Genomic DNA, 22,816 nt, shown 5'->3' with positions numbered 1-22,816 from the left:
GAGCAATTGATTTCATTCCTATTATGGTTTCTTATTTCATATATTATTGTGTTAAAATCAGTTTGCAGATGTGTTTAATGTTGTGTTTAGAAATAATTTGAGAGGAGACATTTATCTAGATTATTCGTTGGAATTACAAAGTGTTCATCAGACTGAAATATTATTCTTGGACTATTCTGAATTTATTCAAAAGAGTTCTGTGCAATGCCATTTTATACATCAGGACTGTTAGCAGACCAATACATTCAAGGTTCTAGAATTTATTCGAAACATTCTATTCTGGGAACTTGTGGTAAATACGTTTGGAATTATTTTAGATTTGATTCATAATACTACTGTAGGTTCCTTTTATGTTTTCTTGCTATAACTTTAATAAATAAATTATTTGTTAAATTTTACAAAACTTGTTGGTTTAGCTTCTATCTGTTACTTTGTTTATGACCATAGAGTCGTAACAGTATTTGTCACAGAATGTATATATCTATCGTCTTTTTATTATTTGGATTAAATACATGTAATTTGTATAAAATAATCAACTCAAATTTACAGTACATAACGTCATTACATACTGTTATATATGACAGTGTTATTTAAAGTACATGGATTCGGATATTATATTTTCAGCTGACTGATTAGTGATTGATTGATTGATGGTCGGTGATTTGTGAATGCTGAGTGTAGTGCTGAAGGAGTGAAGGAGGGACAGAGTGATAGTTATGCTGTATCTCTGTATATGCACCGTATTATAGGTGTTATTTAGTTGTGGTGCTAATTTGGATTGTGTTTTACCCAGTGTGATGCTGTCGGTGGGTGATGTTGGCCAGGAAGAAGATAAAGGTCAACAAGTGGTGAAGAACCAAGGCTTCTGGACCAATGGGTCTGCAGTGAACAAGAGATTTTACGGATCTTTAGGCAGACCAGAAGGGGCAGACCGTTCATGGTGGCTCCTCAACCATTCAACAGATCATTGGGGCTGAGAAGACCTTTTGGATTTGTGTTCGACTCCGCAAGATATATGTCCCAATGTTTCATATCATATTTCACTGTTTGAGTGAAAACTCATCATATTTCTCTTTTTGAGTGAAAACTCATCATATTTCACTATTTGAGTGAAAACTCATCATATTTCACTATTTGAGTGAAAACTCATCATATTTCACTATTTGAGTGAAAACTCATCATATTTCACTATCTGAGTGAAAATTCATCATATTGTACTATCTGAGTGAAAACTAATATTTCATTAAGTGAGTGAAACACATCATATATCATTAGTTGAGTGAAATATTTGAGCAAACTATATCATTTATTACTATTTGTGTGGAAATTATCAATGTTTAAGTGAATCAGTTTTTCATTGTTTGTGTGGAATCACTTTGATCATTAATCATTGTATCTTTTTACTATTTAAGGTTTTTTCTTGCATATCAGTTCACATTTCGTTTAAATCGCAATACATTATAAAGTGTGTGCATATTTTGTTAATATCCAATATTTTGATTTTGTTGGCTCACAAATCAAACAGTCTTTTTCACTGAATCATTCATAAATAAACATGGTTTTTTTTACCCTCATTAGTGTTCTTCATTATAATGCTACCCCAACCTGGTTATCTTGCTACAGTATTCACATACCAAGTCTGCATAAGATGTATTTGCATTTGTGAAGAAAAAAAAAATATTATTACCTCTGACTCTGAACCAAGGATTATGAATGGTTGGTTATCAAACCCATGTGAGAAAATGAACCAAGGATCATGGAGGGTTGGTTATCAAACCCAAGTGAGAAAATGAACCAAGGACCATGAAGGGTTGATTATCAAACCCATGTGAGAAAATGAACCAAGGATCATGGAGGTTTGGTTATCAAACCCATGTGAGAAAATTAACCAAGGATCATGGAGGGTTGGTTATCAAACCCATGTGAGAAAATGAACCAAGGATCATGGAGGGTTGGTTATCAAACCCATGTGAGAAAATGAACCAAGGATCATGGAAGGTTGGTTATCAAACACATGTGAGAAAATTAAGAGTATATTCTTATGCCGAGCTTGATACAGCTTTGCAATGTGTCATTATCTGTTATTGAATGAACGTCAAAATGATGCCGGACGCCTACAATGGCCATTATCATGAGCTTAACTGGACTTAAAGCCAGTAAAACTGCAAATAACAAACTGCAGACTCATGGAAGAACTGTTTTGATTAAAATCTAAAGTCATGGTATATGGTGTTCACATAATTTATTTGGCTGTGATGGAAATACCAAAGACGTTCATGAGATGAAATATGTTGACTGATCACCGATATTGCACTACAAGTTATATACAATCATGACAAGACTAGTGAATTTCGGTGGGTAACAAATTTATTGACAATCAACATGCTTTTCATGCGAAAGCGACAGTTCCTATCTTTTTAACATCTAAAGGTAGGGCATGACTCAGTTGACCCGCAAAAATTATTTATTTTTCATAAGGTCAAATCCATAGAAATACATTAGTCCCAAAAACTCTCAATAATATACTAAACATACGACGCTGAATCATATTTCAACAAACATCTGGCTCAGGAAAAACAAATACTCAAATCTTGCTGGCAGTTTTGAAATGAAAATATATTAGTTCTCTTTTATATAGAAGATTTTAAATGCTGAGCATGAATATTACTTTTGTCAAAGCAAAAACAAAATATTTAAAATTAAAACTTTCATTCATGTGTATTTCATTAAAAACCCACTAATACATAGAGTATATCTAGTTTTCTTTTAACATAATGATTGGAAAATTTTACATTGCATTGTTGCGAGTGGCTAAACCACGAGTGACAATACAAAATATTTCCACTTCACGAGTGAAATATTTCCTTATATCCCTTAAAGAAATATGTATATTTTATTTTTGTTATATATTTTTAGGCAAAAGCATTAATTTATATTTATTTTCTTTCATTCTGTGAGATTAAAGCTGATTAGTACATCGATATAAAGAAGTTCGATATTTTACAATAATTGAAGTACGATTAATGATTACCCATTTAGTCAGTATATACAGTGGTCCAATTTTGTATTTTGTCAAATTAATGACTAACCTACTGACCACTCAGCGACTTTGCCAGACTTTTTGCAAGCCTTGTTCTGAGCCCCACAGTCGATGTATAAGACCTTTGTCAGACTCTTGTATAGCTGAATGAGCCCAACTTATAGCCAAATAATTGCATAAGTTGCCTGATGACTTCCACTCAATGCTAATGTCCAAAGAAAATCACGCAGGCCATTATATTATACTACTTGACTTATTATCCAGTATCACCACTTTTGGAAATATTTCTGTTTTTATTTATTCATTTATTTATTTATTTATTTGTATTTATTTACTTGTACGTTTAGATTTTGTTTCGATTCAAAGTAATGCATAGTACGCTCAAAATGCGATAATGGTATAGGTTCTGTTGAGTGTTCTGTTGCATTTGGTTGTGTACAATATATGCTGGTATGCGAAATGCCTGATAACAAGAAAAACTTTGGGATCCGATAGATGGAATAAGTGCAAGCATATTTATAATACTTTAAAGTTGGCTCTCCAATGACACCATTAACCTTGCATTAATTGTGTGTGTCTAGATAGAATAAAGAATAACATAATGTTAAAGCTATAAATATTTTCATGGAACACAGATGCTCCGATGCAATGCCAGAAAACTAACATGAACACAGAACTTATCCGGATCCTTACACATTCTTTGTGGTGCATAACAACTGCCGTTCCTTACCATACATGTGACTCCCTTGTGCTCGTCTAGCTTGGAGAATACAAACTCAGAAAATGATACATCGGGTACATTGATATCCAGGTAGGGACTACGGATTATGGGTACACCATTCTCATTGGAAAGCACCAGTGGTCGTGAGGTTAGAAATGATGATCGTCTAATGCAGATATTGCGTGGCTTTTTGCGCTGAATTACACTTGTTTGTGGTTGTAGAAAGACAGACGATGAAAACGGATGATTATTCTGAACCCATGTTCTTTGATGAATTTGAAACCATTGTTTTTCCTGTGCAGATTTTGGGGACTTTCGTAGGTATGTTGAACCCAGGAGACGAAAAGCTTGTCTTTTGGATAGTTCCATCATATACAAAAATTCTGCAAGCGTCCGCTCCACCCTTTAGCTGCAAAAAGAAATAGGAATGCTTTATATGCCAAATCATACCAGTAGATAAAATTGTATTTTTTTTATTAAAAACTCATATATAATGGAGTCTCTATTCACTTGCAATTAACAAGACACCATCATTATTTTCTGACTATGAATATTGTATAGATGGCTGGACAGAGACAAACAGTCTAAAATGTTCTTGTTGCAATGTATCAAGAAAAATCTTTTTTACCTCCAGTTACATGTTTGTGAAAAACAGGAATCATTGCTGTGGATTTTGTATACAGTGAGGCAACTGACCCAGAGAGGGTATCGAACTCATGACCTATGGATTGCAACTCCATCGCTCTACAAACTGTGCTACATGGATCTCTTATCTGAATGACCAATCAAATGGCTGTATTTGGCAATTTTCAGTTCAACTCCAGGCCTGGAGTACAGTTTGGTGACATGGCATTTGCAGTATGACCCCAGGACTGGAGTACAGTTTGGTAATTTGGCATTTGCAGTATGACCCCAGGCCTGGAGTACAGTTTGGTGACATGGCATTTGCAGTATGACCCCAGGCCTGGAGTACAGTTTGGTGATATGGCATTTGCAGTATGACCCCAGGCCTGGAGTACAGTTTGGTGACATGGCATTTGCAGTATGACCCCAGACCTGGAGTACATTTTGGTAATTTGGCATTTGCAGTATGATTCCAGGCCTGGAGTACAGTTTGGTGACAGGATTAAGATTTCAGATATGAACTTTCTGGGCCACTTTGTTAAAGGCTCTGACAGCTCATGCATAACAAATGTGGTACAGTGTTTGCATTTTAAAATACTTGTTATATTAATCTACTGGGACATACATGTATATATACCTTCAGGACACGATGGACTATCTTGTGAAAGGTAATGCCAGTGAACCGTTACCAACTGACACAATTCATGTTTCACTAAAAGTAACATCTCTCTATACCAACAATCTGCATCATAAGGAAAATATGCATGTACACAAGCCTGGGAAACAAGACCTGTGAAGACGCCACCCACAGAATTCATCCTCAAACTCCTGAAGATAGTTCTTAAACTGAACAACTTTGAGTTTCAAGGCAAGAATTACCTCCAGATAAACGGAACAGTCATGGGGACTAAGATGGCTTCCTCATATGCAACTATCATTTTTTTTAATGGGCCGATAAGAAAGTCATCTTCTTGACTCTATAAGCCATAAATTAAACCAGTGGGTACGTTTCACTGATGATGTGGAAAAGAAATGGAATGATCGGATGGAAAAACCAAACGTATTCATCGTGCAGATCAACACTTTTCATCATTCCATCTAATTCACTGCTGAAATTTTGAACACGGACCATATAGTTTTGGATACAAAAACTAAAATTGTCAATAACAAACTCCATGCAAACATTTATTCCAAACCAACTGACAAACACCAATAGCTTCTTACAACTAGCTTCCACCCAAGGCATGGCATCCATAACATCCCTTTCAGTCAAGTATTTAGAATCAGGAGAAATGGATCAGATGAGGCAACCTTCAATAAGTGGTTCGGAGGACTGATCCAGCATTTGACAATGCGAGGCTACAACAAAGATAAAATAGTGGAAGCGATAGATAAAGCAAAATCAACATTTATTTGTAATTAATTGTGCTGCACTGAACACAATGTAGACTTTGTATAGTACTCACGCTCTTGTGGGGTTTTTGTGCTTTGTTAAGTTGCCGTTATTTACAATGCAGACCATAATCTTGAGATATTTTAAATCTAGACAGTATTAATTTTAACCCATCCATTCGGTGCCAGACAAGAGGGTGGAGTGGTGGAATGGAAGAATGACGGTTGGGATGATGAAATTTTACCAATGTTTATTTTATGGCTTCTATGATTAGAATGTTGTTTTTTAATTTCTGAATTGCTTTGGAAGACAAAGGGTGTTATGTTTATCTACAATACATGCAGCTATGACTCTGTGCAAAGAAAATAATTTTCCGTGCTCATATGTTTTGTTTAGAGGACAATGTTTACTATTAAATGTGTCTTACTTAGTGTACCAATGGTACCATATCTATCTAGTGTCTGCCTATATATCTATGGGGTGGGAATGCACATATACTTACATATGAAAGTGTAAAGTTTGGATAATGTCAGAAAGTAATATCCAAGTTTCATTGACTGAACAAGCGAAAAACAATATTCGACCACATACTAACTTATTGTGAGATTAAAGATCAAATGGAAGGGTGTTTTAGCATTTTAAAATGTTCTCTATTCAAATTTATTATTAATTTACTTTACAGTCACTGATTATATGTGGGGGATGGCATCAAACACATGTTCAACAAGTTTTTTAAGGATTAAAAAATGTCATGAAGTTAAAATGAAAACGTTTGTGGTTTGCTTATAAGAATATATATCTGGTATGCAAACTTAAATGGTACCAAAATGGAAAATACATTATAAGCAATGGCACACCCCACAGTTAAATAAATGAACTTCTCATACGCTAGGCATACATTTTATTTTTTATTTTTCAAATTTAATATTTATATATTACGAATTTCACAATTTTCTTTGTATCTGACAACTTCAAACGGATACATACCTAACCAGTGTGAGCTTTGGTCTCTGCTTTTGAAGCATTGTACTAACATGAAGTGATGGCACAGTTTTGCGAGAAATGTAGGTCAATACAAACACCATTTACTTGTTAAGACCCACGAGAAAGAAAATAGAGGCAGAGACCTACTTTTTTAAGGGTGCGCATGTAAGTGATTAAAGATGAATAAACACATCAGATTTCATGACCACACATGCAACTGTGTCTAAGAAAAGGAGCTACAACTAAATTCAAAGAAGGATAATAAACATCAAAGCATGAAAAGTACCATCACACACGCTTATAAGTTGATTCTAGTTTCCAACAACAAAGATCCTGATCTGCCGAAGCATAATGCACCTGCATATCAGGGTCTATCCTATTCTACTGATTACTCCTAACAAAATGCACAATGCACCGGCAGATATGGGTCTGTGCAGTTTGCAGTTGGACTCCTCCTATAAGCTAGTATAGACGGTACATGTTTGTCACTTCTTCATATATCTGCCTTATGCCTCACCTTCGTCAGGCAAGGGTATCATCCATCCACGTCGTTCCACACCGATATCCACAAAGAACAAAGTGGGTCGACTGCACTTGGCTAGTGAAGATGTTTCAGTATATCGATAGATGGAGAGTACAGTATCTTTTAAAACGATAGTTAGCTCGCATATCACCCCAAGTGTTAGATGCTAAGATTATGCAATTAATACAAGTCAGTTTTCGAGTCGATCCCAATGCCCAGTCCCTTCTAGTCAAATCAATCAAGCGTCTGATGTATCTCTGCCAACACTATACAATCCATGCCAGTCTTAAAATGGCTGTCAAAGAAGAGGTATTACTATATCTCAGCAAAATTATTATTTTCTTTTCAGATCACATAGTTTGTTTAACAGACTATATTGCACAATCTCCCTAATCGCCAATCCCTGCCCCCCCCCCCCTTTTTTTTTTTCTAAGGAGCCGAGCATTTACTTATCGAAGGGGGTAGGGAAACTGGGATTATTCATTTTTGTGTGTTACGAATCAGAGCAAGGATAAAAAGGACATCCCGACCCCTACCCAATTAAACAGTTGGTCCTATATTATGCATTCACAGGAGAAAGTGAAGAGAGGGACATGATCTCATCGATTCAAAGTTTATAACTGTTATGTAAAATGTTTTTTTGATAGTGTTCGACTGCGTAAATGAACTGAAAATAAAGTCAAAGGGGCATTTTATACAACAGCATTCGAGGGCATAAAGGAACTGAAAATTAAGTAAAAGGGGAATTTTGTACAACAGGTTTCAACAGCGTTAATGAACTGAAAATTAAATCAAGGGGACATTTTATACAATAGCATCTGACAGCGTTAAGGAACTGAAAATTCAGTCAAAGTTATACGTAGTGTTGCTGAAAATGTAAATTTTAGTGCAACCTAACTTTACTTGGATAATACTTATTGCATTATTATGGCATACTGGGAAATATTAAAAAAAAATGCATAAAATAAGGTAATTTTGTTACCAATTCAAGTAATTTAGCAGACTATGAAGTAAATGTCTTACATAACAAATCGGCCAGTTTTTAAGAGGGTATTGGTGTGAAATTAGAAATCATTTTACATTAAAAAATAACCATGCACCTGTACAACGCCTCAGGCTAACCACGGTTGCAAGCCAGCAAATGTCTAACTAACTCTCTTCAAATACGTCTTTGTACACGTTTCCAGCAATAGACTTTTGACATTTCTTCTGACTTGTATGGCCCATCTTAAATCATGTTATGATACGGTGATTTAAATTTCAGGATTAACGGAAAATACAGGCTAAAAAAATAAATAATAAAGTAATAATCAATTATGAATTGAAAGAGGTTATAAAATTTGACTTAAGTTTTATTATGCACAGTGAGTGTCATCGTTGATTTAGTTTGTTACTCAGATTATTTAATTAGTAAGTTTGTAAGTTTACAATTTAGTTAAAACGCGTTCACAGTCAATTCTAATATAAACTCGATACTCATTTTTTAAACAATGTTTGTGAGGCTAACAATATACATGTAACTCGAAAATCATGTCATCTGTTTACATATTCATAAACATGCATGCACACACAGACAGAGCATTCAAAACCCACTAATAAAAATTAGCTATCACGCAACTTTAGCTATACATCAACCTCAACCCCCAACCCCAATTACGATTTCATCGCTTGTAAATTTTGATAATCAGAGTATAAAGTTCATATACAAGCATAAAACTAAAAGTTATTTTTTTAATAGCTTTACTGTTATTTCCTACATAACGTTATAATTCTTTAATGCACTTAAAACTCGAAACTTTACGAACATATAGGTAAATTTTGTCCGCATTACCACATTTTATCCACACTGTAATGCTTTCGTGACAGTAACTATTACTAACGTTAAATCCTTTGTGTCCACTATTGACTTCTTCATTTAAAACTTATGAGAAACTGCTTTAAACAGACAATCACAAAATACGTATTGAATTCCAACCGCACAGACAAAAGGTTATTGGCCGAGTAGTTAGTTCCTCAGTTTGTAATCGGAAACACTGTATACACCAGTGACAGATCTAAGGTGAGCTGTGATTGAGGGTGGTTGGGACTGAGATTCCATTCTTCGTCGTCTTTAAAATATCTAGGTGGATCACTTAGCCCCACCTATTTCACATCCATTTTGCACAAATCACGAAACAAAACTTCCAATTTCTTACCTGAAATGCTTAGAAGCAGGCTTCCCAGACTAATCACACCCAGGTGAAATACGATGACACCCAGTCACTGTCACGCATCATGTACAATATTTTGTGGATTATTGTGACAAAAATCAAATGGGTGTTCTTAACAGCATGTAAGGTACAATGCTGTCGGATATTTATGCGCACTTAAGCTTTCCTTCTCCAATAATGAAGCAAAACGCATACCGAATTCTACCGATTGACGAAAATAAAATACTGCAATGCTTACCGTTTGAAAAGAAGCAATTGTCACCAGAATATTCTGTTTAAAAATAATATTAATTTTGGACACACGGGATACCACCTCCGTGTTTTCATAACTCGCGATATATCGGCCAATTCTGTTCACTGCTTTGTAAAGTTGTAATGTTTATCCATCGGCGTATATAAATTAAATATATTACTTTGGAGTGTTTCTGTCAGCAGCTGAGTCGAGTATTTATGTCAGGTTTATAGCTAGTTTTACAAAATTCAACGTAACAGTGCCAGTAAAGTGCAAGAGATATTAAGCAAACTAAACCGATTTTGTACAATTATTTAGTAAAGTTCAACAGTTTATAAAAATAAAAAAAGCTATCATGTGGAAGGAAAACAACAATGAATAGGATGTAACGTGTTTACAAAGTACTAAAAAAATTTGAAGCAGACTATACGCCTGGAAATTTCAAGAGAATCTCGTTCTAGCGACAAGCTGACATGTTGGGTAGCAGACGTTTTTGTATGTGTGGGACAACTTCTTGCAAAATTGGAAACTTTGATTAAGATGCAGAATTTTTTAAGGTATACATTTCCATCTATTATATAATGTATTTATTTGTATGATTCTAACAGATAAATAGTAAATAGGATGTTCTGCGTTACAGGTTCAAGAAGGTCATTGAGTGCGTCTTCATGCTGATATTTAGAAATCACATTATCATGTATATTTCGAGTCGAAATGTGGGATATTGTTGTGCACTTTATGAATATCACTTTTCCTAATTAAAGTACGATCCTTCTTTCTGATACCAAATGGATTTTTGACCACAAAAAACCCACCTGATCCAATGTTTACAGAAATGAATTATCGCTGCGCAGAATTATCCGACGCGCAGAATTGGCCGTCATGGTATATGATTGACCATACTACTGCGCGCAATTTGGAAACATGGATAATTCAGGAACTACGCACTTCCATTTTAAAGATGATTGATACGCACACTTAAATGCATCGGCGCCCGCAAACAGGGGCAAGGCACTGGCCCCCACCCCACCCCAGAGTTTACCTCTAAACTTGGTTTGGTCTACATCCATAACACTTAATAACTGATCACTACGTAATTGCCGCCTCCTCCTCTCCCCCCCCCCCCCCGCCCAACGAAAATAATTTGCGGGCGTCCCTGCTGAAATGCATATATTTTTTATACATATTTTGCATTCCACAGGGAATTCTTCGGATGTATTAAACTACTTTTTCTCTCTGTGTGGACTTATAATACCACCGTGTCCTTCGCACATCTTAATCTCCCAATCGTTCGGTTGTCTTCAAAAGGTTTAACTGGGCCATTCGATTTAATACGAAACTTTTAATTAATCTTATCAAACCTATTTCAGTTAACTGTATTGCACCAATAGCTATAAAACAAGAACGATATATGTCTAAATACGATATACATTCAAAAGTTCTGAAATGATAATAACTTGGAAAATGTGATAAGAAATAGATATACGAGCGATTACAAGTACAATATTTGGTTTGATTTTACTCAGTTTTCTGCCTTTATAATATATTACGAATATATTCTTTGCATTTGGCTACAGCAGAGGAGGTGAACAGACCTTTTGCTAGAACGTCAATGTTGAAGAAAAAAAAAAGGTCAATAACGCCAAACAGAATCCTCTAACTATCGAGAGTTTCTCTAATTGGGTTAGTTTATTTTGTTACTTTATCTTTGACGTTTGTGTTTTTCTAAATTTGTATGTGCGTTTTGTTTACCCGCCTGACGTTTCATTAAGGTTGCACCTCCTCCTCTGCTATAAATGTATTAGTAATTAAATCAATCTCTCAACCAAATATTTTATCAAGACCTATACGATATCGCGATCGAGGATCATGTAAATTTGTTGTTATAAATCCGTGTAGAGTAGATTGTGCTTTTGAAAAGAAGTTTTTGAACCTGATCATGTCCATATCCCCACTACACCAAGTCTGATGAATATTTCGCAGAGTATGAGTATCAACTCCATTAAACACAACTAAAATATTGCAGTTATCTCTGATCACTTTAGATATTTGTGTATATCGCTGAGTAACATAAATCACGTCTGTATTTTTGTCTGCCTCGAGAAAATATTCTTGCTGGATTTGATTGTTTGTCAAGCATTACGTTGTCATATACTACTAAATTATTAATAAATCCGTCGAGGTCATCTACAGATGGGGCTTCATCAATATCGATGATAAAATTAATAATATTATCACCCTCTTCGTTCAACAATTTAGCGTTTTCATTAAAATCTTTAAGTACATCGTAATATCTCTGATCATCAACTGACGGAGCTACTAAATACAAGTTATTCCATTTGAGCCATCTCATTATCAAATTAAGCAGTAATTGTGTTTTACCGATCCGGATGAACCTATTGTTATCATTCTGATAGAATTTGGAAATGCTGAGATATGTTTTACTGGCTCTTTTCGTGTCGCTGAGAAATCAAAGACATCTACGTTGTACAAATATAATAAATAATATGAATTTATATTGTGTTTGATGTAGAGCATCCACCCCACAAGCGGATTAACAGTAATAATAACAACAACAAAAAAAAAGCGTGTACTTACAGGTAAATGTGTAAAATGTGATACAAATAAATAAAATTTATTTCTAATAATAAAATTGGTGGTGATATCGCTACTTCATTGGGAAAATTACGAGGAACTCCATGGCCTAAATACCCAGAAGAAAAACATCTTCCATGATGTAATTATTGTGGTCATGGAACCCGACCTGATATCCGACTTGACGAACGAGATCAACCAAGACCTGGAGAGTATCCAGTAAATGCTATTGATCAAGCATGTCACGTTCATGATGTAGCTTATAAAAACAAAGATCTGCAACAACGACATGTTGCAGATGTGAAGTTGATTCACTCGTTATATTCTATAACAAAAATATATTAGAGAATCATTAGCTAATTGGCTGGTAAGACTTGCGATGAAAGATGAACTTGTATTAGGAGCTAGTAATTAATCAACCGATTATTATACAATAATGGAATCGATTTATTATAGCCCAAAAGGATATTGGAGGGGTAGAGCAGCGATTAGTAAACTCGCCGATGCAGCAAATGTTACACGTTCCGTTGCTGCAAAATGGTTAGCACGACAAGTAATATGGCAAATGTATATACCACCTAAAAAAAATTCCGCATGCACATTTTAATATCAGCACTCCTAATGAAGTTCATCAGGCAGATATTCTATTTTTACTACATGATACTATTAAAATTGGAAGACGTCAATCAAGTACATACAAATACGCGTTAACTGTCCTTGATGTTGCAAGTAGATACAATGAAGCAGAGATGTTATCAACTAAAACAGCAATTGAAGTTTCTTCTGCTTTTGAACGAATTTATCAACGAGGACCCTTGCGATAGTCACTGTTACTACAGGTTGATCCTGGCAATGAATTTCTAGGTACAGTATCATCTCTGATGAATGAATAAACATAACTTCAAAATCAAACGAGGACATACTGCAATTCATTATGATCAGGCAATTGTTGAACGATTTAATCAAACACTTGCTGAGCGGTTGTTTGGATATCAATATGCGAAGGAAACAATTTAGAAATTTACGAGATCTCGCGAATGGGTTGCAATATTACCAAGTGTGATAGTTGCATTAAATAATGAAATTACTCCTGCAACTTCTATGAAACCCGTTAATGCAATTACAAAAATCACATACCAATACAACGACATGAATTTTCAAAACAACAAGTATTAGGTAATGTGACTGTAAGATATTTATATGAACCTGGTGAACTTGAAGATTGTAAAGAAGAGAGACTCGTCCTCTTTGCAGTATTACGACACATACAATTTCTAGCATGGTAACATCCACGGGTAGACCCGCAATCTCCAGATTAGATTCAACTGCTCCTCAACATGGATTTTTATGTTGAGAGAAGATCCATTATTTCTGCCACAGGTTCGTTTATGAATTTTTTTTTAGTTTGTTGAGGGGGTGGAAGACGGCCTTGTGATCGATCATATTGATGGAGAAAATAACTCTTTAGACAATTTGTGAGCCATTACACAAAGCCAGAAAAGTAGATTTGGAAATACTGGCAAACACACAAAAATTGCAAGACTTATTAAGTTTGTACATACAGAAACCAGTGAAGAAATAATATTTCAATCAAAGAACGCAGCTGGCAAATATGTTGATATTTGCCAGCGTTCGGTTCACTGCGTCGCAGATAATTTTACCATATCTGCTTTTTTGAACAAATATAAACAAAAGATAACTTTTCATTATTGTTGAAAGGAGAAAACTCTGTCAAACTAAGATATCTTCCGTAGAGTAATTAAGTAGTGTTGCTAGTAATATTATAGTACTATTTATTTAATTTTTTTGTGTCAGTATACTCATTGCTAAAATAATTATTGTTAGAACATTTTTTTTATTCATTCTGAGGCTTGTATTCATTGGTTTTGAAAATATCGGAATTACGTATATATTAGTGCACTTTGCCAGTCATGAAACGTGTACGGTGTTCTTTATGTCAAGTAAAATATCAAAATAAAACAGTTATTTTATCATTTGAGACTTCTATTGTTGAAGGGAGATAATTTTGCCAAGCTAAAGCTCTCTCCGGTAGAGTAATTTAATAGTTATCTTGTTTGTTACTACGTATTGATCTGAAGAATTGAGATAATCTGTAGTATATCTTTCTCCGTAGATCTTAATTTTTTATCATTTTAATTATTTATTAACCATCTGTGTGATAATTAATATCAGTGGAGTAAAATAATTTTATAATAGTTCAAATTAGTGGAAGGATATTTGTACTTTCCAACTTATCGACAAAATCAAGGCAGAAAAACAGGTCACACACGCCCTTACATGTACAATACAGCTAAAAGCTGTATTAGATCTCTAGGTAAATGTCTGTAGTTCAGACAGATATATATATATATATATATATATATATATATATATATATATATATATATATATATATATATATATAATTGCAGTTAGAAAGTTAATATTAAATTCTAGATTAATTGAGTTTACCGATATTATTAAATTCTAGATTAATTGAGCTTACCGATATCATCGTAGTTTTTGATGGAGTTGTATTAACGACAATCTATTGTAGTAATTTGTTTGGAGTTGACATTATAATTAGTATTATTATTTAATTTAGGCGTGGATTATATCACAGTCATTGCTTCTTTGCAAATTTTAATCATCTCCTTGAACTCAAAATCTGATATTTGTTCCATCACTTAGGCTTATTGATAATAACAAGGATAATTTGGAGTATACTAGCGTCCCTGTATGTAATTTTATTATATAATCATGCAATTTTGCATTTGTACAAATGCATATTTTTTTGGCAATAATATTAAGAAGGCCAGCAATTGTTGTTGCAGCTGAAAGACAAATTGTTACAACTGCTGGTGCAACCACTAGCGATGGTGTTATTGTTGATAATAATACGCCGGATCCAGCGATAAAAGCAGACGCTGAATAAACAATTGTCAACGACAGCTACATGTCTGCGATATGTTTTTACTTTTACTGTGTATTTGTCAACGATATTTTTTAGTTTTCTTTGCCATTCACGTACATGATTATATCGAAAACGTTGAACGTTGATCGGAATACTCATTATATTTTTAGTAATCAACTGAGGTGTTTCAGCGACAAATTCCATACACCACCAGTAAGACGCTGCGGTTAATTTTTTTCCCCTGATGATTCCAGCATAACTGTTTCTTCGTCTCCTTAATTTAACACAATAGACACGGTTCCAAAAGCATATCGGTTGAATGACGCCAGAGATAAGTGGTAAATATACTAAATTTTGCACCGCCGAATACGGTCAGCCTGTAACTTCTGCAGGATGTTTGATACTGTTATTTTGCTGTGACCATGTTGAGAATCCTGATGACACTGTGTATACCACGTTGATAATCTGCTTGTGGGGAATTTTAATCAGATTAAATATTTTAATGATATCAGGAATTCCACTTATAACATATTCTAGGTTTTTTTCTAATATCATCGATATTACTCTGCGCTATCGTGATTAGCTTTGACAATGATTTAGGATCTCTGATAACATCTGTTAATTTTGGAGAGTTTTACGTCAACAGTCGACAGACTTCCAAAGAAATCATCTGCGATTTTATTGAGTTTTTGAAAGTTTATATGATGCTTTGAAAACATATTTACTTGAACGTCATATTCAGCTCGCAACATGGTTAATTTAGCATCTACTGTATTATAGTTATTGTCTACATATTTTTTGTTGCGGCATCTTCATCAGATATTGGATCTCTAAAAACAACTATTTTATTTCCATTCATGCTAAGTTCACCTGTCATTGTATCACCGGTAGATCGTAAACGATTAGTAACACTTTTTGCAATAGTTGCGATTGATATTTTTGAGTCTCTGATTCTACCGCCGTCAGTAAATACCGGAATGTTATCCGTAGTAGCACCGAGAACTCTACGAACTATGTCATTCCATTTAATATTACTCGTTTTTAAAACACCGTATTTATCATGAAAAATAACAACTTCAAACGATCAATTACAGAGAGGTTCAAAATATCGGCAAGTTCATATTTAGTCGCGTAATTTGACAAATCAATATCATCTTTTTTCATGTCTTTGATAGAAGAAAATCTTCCATAAATATCTACTATTATACTTTAAGATCTGTTTAAAAAGACTGGCGGCTACTTGTATATCCATGCACGACTTTATGAAGCGGTAATGTTGATGAAGATATAGCGTTGAGTACAGAAATTACTTCACGATCACATATTCATGATCGGTTATTGTTTGTGTTGGTAATTTTGAATACCAGACTTGAGGTTTTATTGTGTTTACGTAATTTAAAAATTCTTTTGGTGGAGCCAACCCATACGAATAAAAATAACTATTCCACGTGGATCAATTGCCTATGCAACCCAGTGAGTACCAGGACCAAACCTATTATCAAGATTAATGATACCTGTTTCAATATTATTTGGTTGTTTTGGTAATTGATCACGCATAAAAAGACCTCTGAAATTTTTTATATTTAAATTTTTATCAGCATCAAGTAAATCAAAATTTGACATTGGAAGAATTAACGAATTATTCCTGGACGTCTCAGACCGTATCCGTATCGATGATGGGTTCATGGTAATCTTAGAACCCTTCACCTTTTTTTAAATCCTTGTCCTGCTGCTTTCTTTAATGCCATCTCAGCAGCAGTCCAACAGCACCAAGTGCAGCTGCTTTTGCTGAAGCTGGAGCTGCAGCGGCCATTAACACTGGTAAAACTGTAAGACGTAGAAATATACCGCCTGTTTTAATTTTGTCTTTTAACCGCACCAGAAGAAAGTTTAACGCCTGTTTTTGATTGTTTGGCGCTATTGAAATGCCTAACTTGACGTTTTGACAATGCTAGTTTATTTTGACCACCTGTGATCTGATCTTGTTTTAGTGACACTTTTATTCCGCAGTTCTTTGCTGAACTTGATTAAAGCTTTTTAATCTGACCAGGAGTCAGACTAACACTAACATGATGACATGACATTATAAATATCATGAGTGATTTAATTACATATTTTCTACTGGAGCATCAATAACTCTCATTCGTCCACCAGTGCCTTCAAGTAGCATTGCTTTATCGCTGAGTATAACTGCAATTGCTCTATAATTAGCACCAAGGGGGTTTACACGAGCTCATTTCATTTTTCTTTCTCGTGTTTGTAATTGTCATTTGTTTTTATATTGCGCCTTGCAAAAAGGATATGTTGATATCGAAAGCGCATCGCTACTTTCTTAAACTAATTGTACCGTACGCGCCATATGTGACGAGCGACTAATTTCACAATTAAACAAGACTTACCAAAGTCGCAGTTTGATTGGGATATTCTGAACCTGTAAGTGCCTGAGGGATCACTTGAGATTGAATTGGTCACGTGATGAGTCAGTATTTAGAGCATGATCAGCTTGGATGACTCAGAGAACAACAATAGAGTGGGATATGCATGAACATAATTAATTTGCATATGGGTGGTCATGTGATCCCTCGGGCACTTACAGGTTCATAAAATCTCAATCAAACTGCGACTTTGGTAAGTCTTGTTTAATTGTGAAGTTTTGTTTTTCCTGTAAGTGACTTGGGATCCCATGAGATTTCAGAGTTTATGCATCCGAGCACAACAATGAAGAAAAAACAAAGTAAAATATATGTTTGTGATACTAGATGAAATTACAAAGAACAATAAATAAGTATCTGAGATTGAATCAAAATTTTTATAGCTGGGACTTCCCAAGCACAGCACTGCTGAAATCTAAGCTATCCGATACAGATTTATGATAGAACTTGCGAAAAGTTCAATCATTACCCCATCTTACAGTCCTAATAATAGTATGCAAAGACAGTTTAATTTTAGCTGCAGCAGTATTTGATGCAGCTCAAGAGCAGTGAGCCATTATAAAAAAAATGCATCAATCCCTGACTCCTTCATAACAGTCTTGATCAATCTACCTATGGTGCTTTTAGCAACAGCTCTAAAAGGAGGTTGTGTGGTTATCAATAATGTTTTCGCATTTCCCCGAAGGGAATAAGTTCTACTGATGTATTCTTGTAAGGTTTTAATTATACATAGACTTTTATCATGATACGCAGAAAAGGTAATTTGTGATAGATGTTGACTAGGTTTACTTTGCTTCAAAAGGTTCCTAATTCTGACAACAACTCTATCAGAAAAAAATAGTAATATCATCAATATTTATGACATGCAAAGTTTGGCATCTCTGGCCTCTAAGTAAGGCCAACAGGATCACTAGTTTCTGAGTCATTTGTTTCAAAGAAATGTTCTCAAAGGGAAATAATTTTTCCAGATGCTGATACACAGTTTTCACATCCCAGGTTATGCCATATCTTGGCAAATATGGCCTACATAGAAAAACCCCTCTCAAAAATCTTTTTATGAGCACATTATTACCTACGTCAACATTACTACTCAATTTAACTAAACTAAATATAGCAGATCTGGCAGTGTTGATGGAGCTGTAACCTAAACCAGAGTCAAACAACTTTGTCAGGAAAGCCAGGACCAAATTTACAGGTGGATCAGGGGGATCAATGTGTTTTCCTATCGAAAAGTGCAACCATTTCTGGAGATGTGTCCAATATTGTTTCCTTGTAGATTCTCTCCATGAGTCGAGTATGACACTGGCAGCTTGTCCTGATATGACTTTACGGAACAAGGCTTTCCTGATAAGTGAAACACAGCTAGCCGGGTTTTTACGCAGTTGATGTTCCTTGAGTGGATCTTGAGGCAAGCTCAACAGGAAGCGAATCTGTGAAAGAATGTACGATTGCTGAACAATTTTGTCGCAAAAGGCAGGGAAACCAGGGCTGTGTTGTCCACAATGGTGCTGCAATAACCAATTATGCATAGTCGTCTACTATCTTCTGAAGAACACGCCCCACCAGGCTGAAAGGTGGAAACATATATAAAATAAGGTCTGACCACGTCATAGAGAAAGTATCAATGGCCCACGCATGTGGGTCTGGTCTATATGACACGTATTTCTGAATTTTATTATTCAATCTAGAGGCAAACATATCAATATCAAACTGTCGAAATATTGCATAAATTTTATTAAAGATTGCTTTGTTTAACATCCACTCTGCATCATCATTGACCTTCCTAGATAGATGATCTGCTTCTACATTATTCTTCCCAGGAAGATGTCAAGCACTCAACCAAATCTGTCTTTCTATACACCAAAACCAAATATCACGGGGCCATTTAATCTAGTAATCTCTTCCTACCTCCCATTTTGTTAATGCATGCAACAGCTACAGTATTATCCATGAAGATTCTAATGTGTAAGTTATTTGTATCCACAGATAGACTTTAATGTCAGGAAGAAGGCCTGCAATTCTAAAACATTGATGAGGCTCATTTTCTCAGTACTACTCCAGCAACCATCAGTTTTAACATCGTCTGTCTCATTTGCTCTTCCCCATCCTATAAGAAAACTGTCACTTTTGATAATAATATCTGGATTACCTCTGTAAATAGGCTTAAAACTGATTTTAACATTTTGGATCCACCATTTAATTGTATCTTTAGCACTGCTGGAAAGAGAAATTATGCATCATAATTGCCCTTATGCATTTTCAGCAATCTGCTTTTCTCCCTTTCCAAAGGTCTGTAGTAGAGAGGGGCATATTCTAAGCCTGGCTCACTAGCAACCATTGTGCCTATTAACTGTGCTAATTCACGAAGAGTCAAATGTTTCCGCTTCAACACTCTGTAACAAAACTCAATCAATACCTGTGCCTTTCCCTCAGTCAATCTAACCGTCATATTTACTGAATTAATGAAAAATCCCACAAAACTGATAGTTTGTGTAGGTTGCAAAATGGATTTAGTCGGGTGTATTGTAAATCCTAAATCGTCCAATAATGCAGCAGTATGGTACACATTGTTTTGAAACTCTGAGTACGTTGAACCTTGAAGAAGACTATCATCCAATAGATAACCCATCTTACGCAAGGAGAAAAAAACAGGCTTCATTATTTTGGTGTATACTCGTGGCGTTTGGTAAACAGGTGTACTGATATAATTGTACTTTCCAGTGAAAGCACAAATATTTGCGAAAACCAATGTCAACTAGAATAGAGTAATATACATCTTTTAGGTGAATAGAAGCAAAATAATAATCTTTGCTAACCATGCTCAGTGCTGTTTTTAATGTCTCCATATTAAAATGGTGATGTACCACATGTGCATTGTTTCAAAGCATGCAGGTTAAGAATAACCCGGATGCTCCCATCATGCTTTTCTGTAGTGAAAATGTTAGACAAGTATTTTACACAGGCAAAGTTTATTCTCTCCAATACTCCCTTTTTCAGCAGTTTATAAATTGCAGTTGTAATTACAGTGGATTCTTTGTCAGAGAATTTTCTGTTTTGGAATACAAGTTTGGACTGGGCTGCTATCGAGTTCGAGTCTATAACCTTTCAGATTAGATAAACTCCATGCATCAGAGGTTATCTTCTGCCATTTTTAGCACACCGAATAACTTTACCAGCAGCAAAATTTTCAGGCGTATTATATAAGGCTGAGAAAGAAACTGTGCTCTCATGAATGGGAAAACTGCTACTTACAATTTTCGTGGAAGATGCAACACTGCCTCTGTTCACAAATCTTGATGGGGGTTGTAAGGTTTCCTTTTTTGAGGTTATGTGGTCCCCGTTGGTATGGTTGCCGTTGATAGGGCTGGAACCTGGCCCCCATCTTGAATTAAAAAAAGACTTCGTTCCTGCTTGAACACCTTTATAATTTGAGTATCTTCCAGTGTTTGAAGCCGAAAACTTTCCAGACACTTTGTTCCCCATTTGCTGAGCATCTGCAATATTTTTTAACCTTTGTGGACAGATCATCTCCAAACAGGAGGTCAGTTAACTTATTTTGGGGTGCACGGAGAGATTGATAAATGTAATGGAGATCCGGCTTGATTAGTTCTTTCCTCTTATGAGACATGTCACATAATGCAGAAGAAAGCAACCTCAATACATCACCAGCATCTGCAAGCAGTTTATTTACATTTGTATGTGTATCGTCTAACTTATTATATAGTAATTCATCCATGAGCCTGAGATGGGAAACACTAGTTTTAGCAACAGTTCCTTGAAACTTTTGGAGCTTGGCATCCATTTGTTTTGCAGCCTTGTTCAATTTTGCCCAAATTTCGGGATTTACTTTAGGCACACTTACATTTTGGCAATTTTGTGGTCTTGAATGTTTTTCGCTTAAGTCTTTAAATTTATCCTGTGCTATTTGAGCCCTGAATCCTGCATTCACAACTTTGGCCAAGCTCTCCTGAATGGGAGATTCACAACGTTCGTGCACTTTATAAAAGTTGGTGAGTTTACTAAGTTTTGAAGGCCATGCGAGAAGTCATCGACATCTTCCTCACTTTCCACTCCGGTGTTAGAAAAATAACTTCCCTCGTTATGTTGAACTGTTTCCTTCCGTACACGTTTCCGTGCCGGTCCATCAAATCCCGGCATGTCAGCCATGTTTTTTTTTCCTTAAGACTGTGCACATGTGACTTCAAAGTTGTTACCGTAGCTGACAAATTCGTTAATAATTCAAGCTGAAGGTCCCGCATCACTTGATTGTGGGTCGCTTGTAGTTCAATAAGACTGTCATCTGGGCGCTGCCATTGTTGTGCAGATGTCACGTTTTCTGTCACCGACTCTCTCGAGATTTCACAGTCACGTGACGAACTCGTTGTCGGTAATGAAATAGTATGCTTATCTGCAGATGAAGGATTTCTCCTTGATTTTGATGCCAATACAGGGCTATCATTTTGCATAGTTCTTCCCCCTTGTGAATCATTGCGTTTTATTGCAACCGTAACGGAGAAATCTTTGGTCTTATCAACTAAACGCTGCTTGGTTCTATTTTGCGATACTTCTTGCAATAGTCCATGCCCCGTATTGACAGGGTACCTTTGGCTTTGTCCCAATTCCCCTATTGTGCAAAGCTGTGCAAGAGACGACACTCAAACTCGATGAAACAATGAAGTACAGTACACTTATGACTATATAAGGCCTTTAAAACGGTGGAGGAAGTTTCTGCCCCGCGCTAATTTTAAATTTGCATGAAAGTTCAGCTGTAAATTACTGGAAGCTCGAAAATTAAAATCTCGACAAAAACGCAAAGTACTGACTCCTTGACGCTAGACCATTGACTGACTCGTCACGTGGCCAATTCCATCTCAGGGGATCCCGAGGCACTTTCAGGATAAATAAAGCAATGATTTACAGACTTACGCAGGAAGATAAACAGAACCTGCCCTAGAGCATGTCTTTGACATTATAAGAACAGTGAGCGTGAATCCGTATTTTGAAATTTTGCCTACTTTAGAGATATTTTTAATTTACATGTAGACATGGCCACATTTTATTGGAGTTCATGCTTATGTCTTTCCTTCATGTAGAAAGGGGCAGGTGTGGAAACCGAAGGATTAAAGAATTGCTGAGCATTACTTCATT

General features: G+C 35.5%; 1 protein-coding gene across 4 annotated transcripts in view; it reads right to left on the bottom strand.

Annotated features, from left to right (window-relative positions):
- LOC149785000 (uncharacterized) overlaps window positions 1–10,668 on the bottom strand; it is a 51,026-nt gene extending 40,358 nt beyond the window's left edge. The window contains exons 1-2 of one of the 4 annotated variants that reach the window (XM_089978700.1): window positions 10,543–10,668; window positions 3,771–4,170 (exon numbers count right to left, since the gene is read on the bottom strand). In XM_089978700.1, coding sequence (XP_089834826.1) covers window positions 3,771–4,133 — 363 coding nt within the window. In that variant the 5' untranslated portion in view covers window positions 4,134–4,170; window positions 10,543–10,668. Of the gene's footprint in view, window positions 1–3,770; window positions 4,171–5,609; window positions 5,745–7,279; window positions 7,525–9,480; window positions 9,609–10,542 lie in introns of those variants that run through there. The other 3 variants (XM_089978698.1, XM_089978699.1, XM_089978702.1) reach the window with 3 other exon arrangements.
- Window positions 10,669–22,816: the final 12,148 nt, after the last annotated feature.

The sequence above is a fragment of the Sinohyriopsis cumingii genome, chromosome 13 (assembly GCF_028554795.1).
Source record: "Sinohyriopsis cumingii isolate HCF-2022 chromosome 13, ASM2855479v2, whole genome shotgun sequence".
NCBI lineage: Eukaryota > Metazoa > Mollusca > Bivalvia > Unionida > Unionidae > Sinohyriopsis > Sinohyriopsis cumingii.
This window is presented reverse-complemented; position numbering and strand designations above follow the sequence as displayed.